The 11,159-nt window shown below is 42.9% G+C and overlaps 1 protein-coding gene across 1 annotated transcript; it reads left to right on the forward strand.

Moving 5' to 3' along the window:
* Nucleotides 1-702: 702 nt before the first annotated feature.
* LOC149318522 (beta-1 adrenergic receptor-like) lies at nt 703-4,039 on the forward strand. Its single transcript, XM_089509941.1, has one exon. The coding sequence runs from the start codon at nt 970-972 to the stop codon at nt 2,293-2,295; it is 1,326 nt and encodes a 441-aa protein (XP_089366067.1). The 5' UTR covers nt 703-969; the 3' UTR covers nt 2,296-4,039.
* Nucleotides 4,040-11,159: the final 7,120 nt, after the last annotated feature.

An 11,159-nucleotide genomic window follows, 5' to 3' on the forward strand; every position in this document is an offset into this window, starting at 1 on the left:
ATTTGGAGCGGGACTTGGATCTTTCTGCTGGGAGGCTTTTCTCCTTTCGCGGGCCAGGTCCTGGCTTTCTCTGGAGCAGATCCTCCAGTGACATTGGCTTTGAGCTTTTCTTGCCGTCAGATTCCTCCCTTTTTCTGGGGAAGGTCCTCCATTTGGAGCAAGATCAAGAAGCAGGCAGTTTACATTTCGAGGAGAGTGTTTGGAGTTTTTCTTGAGTCAGGTCCTCCCTTTTTCTGGGGAAGGTCCTCCATTTGGACTGAAAAGCCTGTGCATTTTCCATTTCCAGGGGAGCGCGTTGAGCTTGTCTTGGAGTCAGGCCCTTCAGGTTTCCGGAGAAGGTCCTCCATTTGGAGCAGGACTCAGAAGCCCATGCCTTGACCTTTCTGAGAAGGTCCCTCCATTTGGACTCAGAAGCATGCACTGACCTTTCGAGGAGAGAGGGCTGAGCCTTTTCCTGGAGAGGGTCTTCCCTTCGGGGGTCCTCCTGGGGGGGTCTGTCTGTCTGGCCAAGGTCTGGGGCTTCCTTTGGGTTGAAGCAGGAGCAGCAGAAGGAGCAGGAGCCCAGAGGAGAGCAGGCTCTGAAGGTAAGCCCCCAAAGGCCAGCCCTCCCTCCCTGGCCCCAGGGAAGCCCACCCCCCTCAGCTCTCCAGGGGGACCTTCCTCGGCTCCCCATTGGCTCCTGGGGCTCTGACGTCACGGTCCGGGGGGGAGTCACCCTGGGCGCGAGAGCCAGCAGCTGGGGAAGCTCGCGCAAAACATGCTGGAGCTCCGGAGCCAGTGGAGGCGCCGGCGGCGGTGGCTGCAGCACCAGGAGCTGCAGGGGCTCCAACAGATCGCCTTCTTGCTTCTGCGTCTTCTTCTTCCTCCTCCTCTTCCTCCTCTGGCTCCCAGAAGCCTGGAGCTGCCCGTTGCCTCCATGCCACCCTCTTGGCTGCCCTAACCTGGCCCTTGGCTCTCCACCGGACAGCCATGGGCGATGATGGATGGCTCTTCCTAAGTGACAGCCTTCACAACTCCTCTGGGTCCCCAGCCAGCCCCATTGGTGACCGCAGCAGCACCAACGCCTCGGCCGGCTCTTTCCCGCCTCCTGACACTGGGCCCCCGGGCCCCTCGGAGGAGCTCTCCCAGCAGTGGCTGGTGGGCATGAGCCTCCTGATGTCCCTCATGGTGACCTTCATCGTGGTGGGCAACGGGCTGGTGATCACGGCCATCGGGCGGACCCAGCGCCTCCAGACCCTCACCAATGTCTTCATCACCTCCCTGGCGTGTGCCGACTTGGTCATGGGCTCGGTGGTGGTGCCCTTTGGGGCCACGCTGGTGGTGAGGGACTCCTGGCTGTGGGGCTCCTTCCTCTGTGAGTGCTGGACTTCGGTGGACGTCCTCTGCGTGACGGCCAGCATCGAGACCCTGTGCGTCATCGCCATCGACCGCTACCTGGCCATCACCTCTCCCTTCCGCTACCAGAGCCTCATGACAAAGAAGCGCGCCAAGGGTATTGTCTGCGTCGTCTGGGCCATCTCGGCCTTGGTCTCCTTCTTGCCCATCATGATGCACTGGTGGAGGGACACAGACCATGAAGCCTGGAAGTGTTACAACGACCCCGGTTGCTGCGATTTTGTCACCAACCGGGCCTACGCCATTGCTTCCTCCATCATTTCCTTCTACGTCCCCCTCTTTGTTATGATTTTTGTGTACATCAGGGTCTACCGAGAAGCAAAGGAGCAAATGAAGAAAATCGACAAATGTGAGGGGCGGTTCCACAACAACCATCAGCAACAGCAACACCAGCCAGGCCACCAACACCTGCCTATCATGGGCAATGGCCCAGCCACCAGGAGGAAAAACTCCCGCATCCTAGCCGTAAGGGAGCAGAAGGCCCTCAAGACACTGGGCATCATCATGGGGGTCTTTACTCTTTGCTGGCTACCCTTCTTTTTGGTCAATGTGGTCAAGGTCTTCAACAGAGGGCTAGTTCCAGATCAACTCTTTGTTTTCTTCAACTGGTTGGGCTATGCCAACTCTGCCTTCAATCCCATCATCTACTGCCGGAGCCCTGATTTCCGCAAGGCCTTCAAACGGATGCTATGCTGCCCGAGGAAAGCAGACCGGAGACTGCATGCCAGTATGGGGGAGCTCTCCCGTTACCCCGGGGGCTTCATTAGTACACTAGGAAATACAGCCCCATGCACTCTTGGAGGGACATGGTCTGAGTACAATGGTGGTGCCCAAGATGGAAGTGACTCCAGCTTAGAGGAAAGGAATAGTAAGACCTCCTATTCAGAATCAAAGGTATAAGGGCAGTTGGTGGGCAGGATCAGAGGTCATGTTCAATCCTGTGGATCAGGAAAGGGAGCCAAAAAATGATAATAGGCAGAACAAAAAAGGAAGGAAGGAATTCCCCAGGAGGATGGCTATTGTACAAAACACCAGATTGACTTGTCATCATGGGGAGATGTTTTTATTTATCCGAGGGGGAAAGCAGGTGAACTTGGCTGCAGAAGAACCTCTCCTGAATAATCTGAAATGGAAGCAAACGGAGATCATCCGACCACTGAACAAAAGAGATTAAGGATCCACCTCCCCACCACCTCCAAGCGATTTGGATTATTAGTATTTACACAACAGAGAAGTGTGACAAGAAGCAGAGGGGGGGGGGTATGAGTACGTTTGAAGGAGATGGCCAAAAAAAAAAAAAAAAAAAGGCTTGGGAAGAGCTGAACTTGTAGCAGACACTTAGGCTGAAAGTCACTGAAGAAGGTGGCCAGGGCATGTGTTCTTCTGTTGATACGGAAGGAAACAGAATCAAGCCCTTGGTGGTTTGACTGAAGACTATGTTCTTTTTTTTTCACCTGTTCTTTTCAATAATCCCAGGAACTTCAGTAGCACAAAAAAGTAGCCTGTTTATATATATATCTAAATTTTTTAATAAGAAGTGCTGGTCACCTATATAAATCGATTGATACCAGCGTCGATTTCATGCAGGCAGTCAACACCTTTTGCAAAACCATGCTAAAAGTCTCTTTTAATAAGCTGTTGGGGGGGAAAAAGGATCATGGTGAGTTTTACCATGCTGTCTTGAGCCTATACATATTTAGCCAGAATTGAGTTTGATGGAAGTTACTACCAAGTGAGTGTGCATTAGTTTTCAGCCTTAATAACCTGGTGGCCATATTCTACTTAACATCCTAGGAGAAAATGAAAAATCAGTAATATTGACATGATTTGTGTTTTAATCAAATATCGCCTGTTTTTAATCCATATATCCCATTGAGGTATGGGGCGGGAGGGTGGAAGCTGAAGGTGCATTTTTCTTGTCCTATGAGACAATCAGGCTACAAAACATCTACCTCGAGCTGTGCATATTGTACAGGGGAAAATGTGTTTATATTAAACAGCTTATTTATGTATTGTTAGTTAGAGGTTTGTATTGTTTTCAACAGAAACAGGAGCATCTATCCTCTTGTAATCCGTTATTTCACGCTGAAAGGTGAGACGGGAAATTGGCCTAAGAGCATCAGAAATGTTACTGCACACTTGAAAAGAAAGAGAGAGGTCTTTCTTTTGCACAGTGTTAACAAAGTTTGTTGCGTAGTTATGTGCGCTCTCTCTCCCTCTTCTCTCTCTCTCTCTCTCTCTCTCTCTCACACACACACACACACTCACTCACTCACTGGAAAACAAAGATTTCAAAACATCAAAGTCCCCAGTTTGATTTCTTTTATTTGCTGACAGGTTACTATTTTATTTTGTTTTATTTTTTAAAGCATTTTATAATTATTTAATTGAGGTACAGTAAATATATTTATATTATAAATGAGTGTCTTCTAACTTTTTTACTGGGTTTTTTTTAATGCCCAGGAGCCCATGTGAACCTGTTGGGACTTTAGCACTTCACTGTCATCCCCCATTTCCCCCTTCACGGGTGTGTGCATTTGTGTGTGTCTGTACACTAGTGTATGAGAGAGTATGTGTGCATTTTTATAATGTATTTATATTTTCTGGGTGCAATTTACTACTGTATGTCATTGGTCTATGTGCAATAAATACCACTGCAGCACAAGCAAGCCTGTTTACAAAGTGTATCTGTAGGTACAGTACAGAAACAATAGCCACTCCTGATGGGAAAAGCAGAGTCTGTTTTGCTGAAAATATGGATCCTATTACCAATACTGCTCAACTTAATGTTTTTTCCTGACACAGCTATCTTCCTTTAAGTAAGGGGAAAAAAATACTTGCTGTAACAAATAAGGCAGTGTTCCTGTTAGATGGTAAGCTGCTGACTTCCCTTAAAATTTCAGGGCAAAAGCAAGTTTGCTTCCAGTCTGGCTATAAATACATCAACTACTTTTCTGTGATGGAAGTCACTCAGCATCTCTTTGAATCTGCTTTGTTAGGAGGGAAAGACCAGATGACTGGAGACTAAATATTGAAAATGACAGACATGTGGAGAAACTAAATGTTATGAAAGTTTATTGTGCTTTGGGATGCAGAAAACATAAATCTCTTACCCATTATTAACCCACAATTTTGGAATCACTTTTTGTGGTCAGACTGAGGGATTTTGCAAATTGCAAACTGAGTCTCAGTGAATGCTGGAGAAAATTTAATTCCCATGCAAGTGAGATAATACCACTTAAAAATGACAGTACATTTTCAGATCATTTGCTATAACTGTGAATTAACTATTGTGGACTAATAACATTAAAAGAAACTACTCCTAAGGAGGAGATTTTTTAACATATTACTCAGGGCATGTTAGCAATTTTTTTTGTTTTGTTTTTAAAGAAGTTTGTGATATTTTGATAATGTTTAATCTGTGGTGTCATGATGATACAAAACAATGTGGGGGATTCTACCTGTATTGTTTGCATTCAGTAAATCCACTTCTCAGTCATTTAATTTACCTGTTTGGGGGATATTTTCAGATTGTGTTGCCACCTTCTTTTTTTATGCTAGGGCTTCAGTGTGAAACAGACTTTCAAAAGTAGAAGCATTCCCATAGTTAGGAAGCGCTAATGATCTTTAAAATTGTTTCATTCACCTTGTTCTCAGTTCATCTGCATTTTGGTCATTTGGTTCCATGGTTATAGGATATCCTGAGCTAGTGTTGCCATCTTTTTTCATGGCAAGACTTCTGTGTAGGGCATATTCAGAATTAGAAGCATTTCTACAATTAGCAATAGGGAAGTAATGCTGTAAATGTCTTTTGATGGTTTTTCTGGAGGCTGTGATTTTATAGTTTGCAAGCTATTCTGAAACAGTTGCTTGTCAGTAGGAGAAAGCATGGTATACATTTTAAATAAATACATTTCTGCATGCTACAGTGCTGTTAAAGGAAGAGAAAAGATTTTATAGAGAAGAAGAGGGGGAAGTGGGGACACTGTTATCAGCTGGACCTAATCTTAAATGGATGACTGATCTGTTTGGAAAGCGAATGATCAGTTCTGAGCAGAAGGAGATGAACAAGATGCTTTTGGATGGTCTCTCTAGCATTTCTTTCATTTATAATTCAGATTCAGTAATAGATCAACACTGCTTCAAATAAAAGGAATAGATCAACCCTGTTTCAAATAAAAGGAAATAGCTGCTCCTTTTAAACTATATTATGCTTTGGGTGAAGTTCTAACTCAGACTGTCTGCCAAGTGATAAATACTGTGGATATAAAAGTGAATGGTGTGCAGTGCATTCATGTAAAAGATTACTATAATGTGCTTATAGTTTCATGAGTGAGCCTGCTTTTATCAAAGGAAAACATTGTTTCAGATTGCCACAAGAGACATCGACAATACTGTCTGTCTCATACAATTGATCATACTACCATTCAGCTTACTATTCACTGCATCTCTGTTTAGTCTTCCTCTAAGGAACCCAGCCCTCTTATCTTCCAACATGTGGTAATACCTTTATTAGCCCGAACAAAAAGGCACAAAAATGTGAGTTATTCCTTTCTAACAGGAACATAATGTACTCAGTATTAAGTGGTTGTTATATATGTGGGCCAATAAGATTTTATGTACCATGCACTTTAACAAGGGCAAGGCTTATTTATTAGTTACAGTAATGCATTTTCTCCTCTTCTCTCAGCAAATTCAGTAATGAAATGTTAATATAAGGGGAAAATACCCTAGTGAAACTGAGTAGATTGTTACTGACAGGTTATGAAGCCTGACAAAATTTCAGCTACTATATAGTAATATGTCTTAAGTGGATTCACTAATGCCTTCATTCTGACAGATTGAGGGCTGGTTTGCCTCATGTGTGCAGAGGTTCTCTCTGTGAGAACCATAGTAACCCATAATGTAAGGTCATACCTAAACATTGGCATGGTACAGAGCACCAAAAAGAGGTGCCGGGGAGGCGCCTCTCCTTGCTCTGCAGCAGCGCTGCAACAACCAAATTGTGCGGTGCTGCTGCGCAGCAAGAAAGGAGCGCACAGAAGCAGCTCCTTTTTTGTGGCATACTTGCTCTGCCCCAAACACCAGCGACGGCAAAATGATGTGCCAGTGGCGCAGCCCCATTTGGAGGCTGTGCTGCTGGCATGTCATCACTGTGCACACCATGTGGATGGTGCTGTGCTGCTGTGGTGCACCCATGACATGCTAGGGATGTGGGGCGTGTGCACGCCCTGCCCTGAGCACCCTAGCATGTCATGGGTACGCTGCAAAGGGCCTGTCTGTACTGGGCCATTATGAACATTACTACCCTTTCTTTTAAATGCACTATATGAGCCAGCCATCACACAGGTTGACTAATGGTTCTGACACATTGCCATGGACAGAGCTGAATGTGTACCAAAGCTTAGTCCTGGAATTTGTCTTCAGTGCCTGGACTGGAGTCACAGGGTTACTTTATGTGCCAAAACCTATAAGAGGTTTTTTTTAATGCCTGTGGTGTTCCCTGCTACACATACAAGTGAATGTCAGAAAAATGTCCAAGTTGACTCTGGCTGCTAAGGGTAACGCATTAGCAAAGTGTTTTTTGCTAATAAGATATCTGTAAATAATCAGAGATCAATGACATTATCCTGCTGTTTCACATCTTTGTATGCATGGCAAAAATTGCCACACATTTTTTAAGACTTCAGTGCACAAATTAAAGTTGTGTACCCCAGCTTCAGGGCATGTGATATGATCAAAAAGAAGAAGGAAGTTTGCTTCTGTATGTATAGATGGCCTTTCTCTCGGTTCTAATGTCTACGCACACAGTTGGAATCTAGGGCTTTGAAGACAGTGAGTGCTAAGCCTTAGTTTTAGAAAGTTAAATGTTATCTACATCACTAGTAAGAGAGAGGTTAAGGTGATTTTGGGGGGTAGCATTAATTTAAAAAACTCTACATTTTACATGGCTCACTCAAACAGATTAATGTAGTGGTCATTTCTCACTGACCCGTAGTTTGGGAGATACTGATGTCCACGGGTAAATAGTTCCATGCATAGACAGCTAAGTAACAATCTAATGGCAGTCTCTTACACCACATGAGAAGGGCTCCTGAAATTTCAAGTAGGCCAATGACAGCATGGTTCAGCACCATGGATAACTCCATTAAAATATGGGCTAAACCCCCAGAGTGGATTCACTGGCCAATTGATTTGGAAGTCACCAGCTTCTTCTTCGATTCATACCACCAGAGGCAGGAGGCTGAAAAGCCATCCTAAGTGGAAGCATCATTGTACAACTTTGAATCCAACCTTATGTGGTTATTGTGGCTTCTTTTCTCTTGCAGAAAAGTCCATAAGCAACAATGAGCAACAGTGTAACTAGTAAAATAAAACAGTTTTTGAAGCTAATATACCTTTGTGAAAGAAGCCGTATAATGTATTTCACATCATCCACAGTCTTTGCCAAAATATTTCTTGAGCTGCAGTTGGCGTAGGGCTAATTGTGTTTTTTGGTGCCACTTGCTTCACGCTGTTTTAATGTGCTCCCTTGAACAAATTTTGATATGCCCAAGGAGTGCATGAAGTAGACTCCTGGCTCCCTCAATTCATAATAGCCACAAAAAGCAACCCCCCAAAAAAAATTTTTGTAGGAAGGCATCCCATTCATCAAAAAATGGGATGAATAACTAAAACATAAGGCCTTTGGTCTATTTATCTCTGTGTTTCCAAAACTATAGGTAGGCAGAATTCAGGTTTGTGAAATTTACCCCCCCCCCCCTCACCCTTGTGCTAAAGTGCTAAAGAGAGTGTATCAAGAATGCTAGAGTCCAAGAGCTGGCTTTGAATACCAAAACTGAATGGAAGACCTTCTTAAAGACCCACTATGGTTTTCCCCCTCAGATACTTCATCTCAGCTGGATTAATTGAGTGCAAAAAAAGAGAGAAGTCACCCAGTGATTCCCATCACAGAACAGTTGAGGGTCAGAAGTCTCTGCCAATCTCCTAATCACCCAAAGGATTACCTGCAGGCCCCCATTTAATTTCCATAGTAGTGTTTCTTCTGTTCTTCACCAGACCATACACATGGCGATGCCACACATTGAACCATGTCCTTTTCCCAGGGCAACATGACATCCCATGTCAGGATGATTTATAACTCAGCCTTCTTGATGCAAGAGCTTCCCAAGTGGTGGGAATTTTTGACATGGGTATGTTTTCATATAAGTAATTCCTCACATCCATTTTGGAGGCAGGCCTGTTCCATTATACATCAGCTGGCTCCTAGCCATGCTTAGATTGTTTATAGAAATGCTAATCATTGAAGTTTCTGCAGAAGGTTAAACTAGATGCCCTTCCATGTTTCTTCCAGAACTTTTGAAAGAAAGTAACATTTTGGATTACAATTTCCAGAGTTGCCGAACTCAACTACAAATTTTGGGAAATACATTGTATATTGTATATTGCCTCGCCTCTTATTCCTTCTATTCTCAAATTTTTGTTAATCTATTGGTGGCCTTTTTCTTTTTTCTGGTGTTTCAGAGATGATGCTTAATCAGAAACTTTTCAAAGCAAAAGTTCAACTGGTTCCTAAATCCATTTAACAACAAAATCTGCCCCCCCCCCCCCAATGATTATACCCATTTACTCACAGACCCTTTATATCAGGTCTTCTCAGCATAAATCGGTTTGGAGCAGGTATAAAAGAATGGAATCTAATTTTTGTGGGGGGGAAACAGATTATAAATGGTATCAGATGATTTATAGGTTTGGCTGCATTTATTTGAAATTAAGGTGACCGTTTCCATTCTCTGCTTTGATTTATTTGTCTGTAGATTTGCAATCCGAGACAAACACCAAGGTGAAGCTAGGTCAGTTGTCATTGGAATCAAAGATGTGTTCTGCTTCTTACTCTGTGATAAAGAATTGTTTAAATACTGGGATGCTAATTCTGTCTCCAGTTCCCTTGGACTAAATCTAAATTCAAGAAAGGTAGAATTTAGCTCCCATGTGGCTGCTGTAAATATTATGGCTGTCAGTCAATCAAGGAAATTTTAGTCAGTGAATTATTTGGAAGTTAATTGATCAATTATCCATGCAATCCTATGCATGTCTACTCAGAAGTAATCCTCTGTGAGTTCCATGGAGCTTAGAAAGTGAATGTTAGGAATTCAGCCTAAATCTGCATAAATTATAAGGCAAATTTTCTAAATGGGGGAAACAAAAGCTTCACTTGAAGGGGGGAAAACCCTTTCCTCAGAGGTTCCTTCCATACTTTTTACATTACTTACTTGCCTTTTAAAAGAAATCTACTCTTTTAATCTTCACTTGATAAAAATATGTTTAATGCATTAATCAATCAATCAAATAAAAGGAGCAGCTCTGATAAATATAATCCCATGGCCCAATTAAATACATTTCACAGAATTGTTAAGAGATGTGGCGATTGACTCAATTGTGATGGCCAGACTTAATCCTATTACCTGCTTCTACCCCTTGAACAGCCAATTTGTGATTATCTAATTATCAGACTACAAAATGGAACATCCATGGCCCCTCTTTATGTATACAGTGTCCCCATCAGGTTAAGGAGACATGCTTGAGAAACCTGCTTCTGTGAATATATGCCCCCCTACTGAGACTGGCACAAATTGCTTTCAGAATACAGTGAGGAGACAAGTTCCATGTGCTCTGAGATGGTCAATGGTTTATTCAGTATTTTTTTTAAAAGCCCAACACTTTTCAGCCCAACACTTTTCTGAAAAGGCCTTCTTCAAGGGCTAGGGGGAAAAAACCACAAATACACATATGCTATAAGTATTAAAAAGACAGGACAAGACTCAATTAACTATAACCTATAAAAATAGAAATACATTATTTCTCATATTACAAATATACATAACCATTAAGCCTTATAGTAATGGAGTGTTAATTGAGTCTTGAGTTAACTGAGTCATTTTAATAATAATATTTGTGTATTTGTGTTTGTTACTAGTCCCTGAAGAAGGCCTTTTTTCATTCAGGCTGAAAAGTGTTGAGCTCCCCCCCCCCCCTTCTTAAAATATACTGAATAAACAGTTGACCATCTCAGAGCATGTGGAGTTTGTCTCCTCACTGTTTTCTGCATTTCTATTTCAATGTGCTTTTCATTAATCTCTTCACTACAAATTGCTTTCAACTAGCCCTGGCACTAATGCAATCCACACACACCCCAAATAATATTGGATCGCAACTCCCAGTATTCATCACCATTTGCTGTATTGACTGGGGCTAATGGGAGTTGCTGTCTGACAAAATCTAGAGGGTCATGTGTTACAAACAATTCCCTTCACTGGTATTCTGAAAGGAGTATTTTAATTGCATTTGACACAAGTATTCATATCTTCAGTCTGATCCTCCTAAGTATTTTGGCCCAGTACTGAGTCATTTAATAATATGTATTTGGGAATGAGTACAGAACTACAGTGCAAACAAGTTGCATAGGTGTTGTGCTGGTGTTGTAACTTGGCTCAGGACATTATTCTAGCAGAACAGTGAGGGATGTCACTGATATTTTTGCAAGCCAGCATAGTGGAATAGTTAAGAGAACAAGCTGCAAACTGGGGGGAAACAGCAAGGTATAAGCTCACTTTAACTTTTATTTTACTGGATGTCCCTAGACCAGTTATTCACTCTTCAAGCCATTGTGGAGAGATGGCATGGTAGAGTATTGGACTTTTGACTTGGGAGATCAAGATTCAAGTCCCTACTAAGGAGTTTATCACATGGGAGGCAAAGCGCCC

Source organism: Sceloporus occidentalis, unplaced genomic scaffold (assembly GCF_023333645.1).
Source record: "Sceloporus occidentalis isolate IW3139 unplaced genomic scaffold, rSceOcc1.0.p SCAF_2, whole genome shotgun sequence".
Taxonomy (NCBI): domain Eukaryota; kingdom Metazoa; phylum Chordata; class Lepidosauria; order Squamata; family Phrynosomatidae; genus Sceloporus; species Sceloporus occidentalis.

Excerpts from the sequence above, each read along its gene's own strand:
- LOC149318522 (XM_089509941.1), top strand. The coding sequence starts at position 970 with ATGGGCGATGATGGATGGCTCTTCCTAAGTGACAGCCTTCACAACTCC.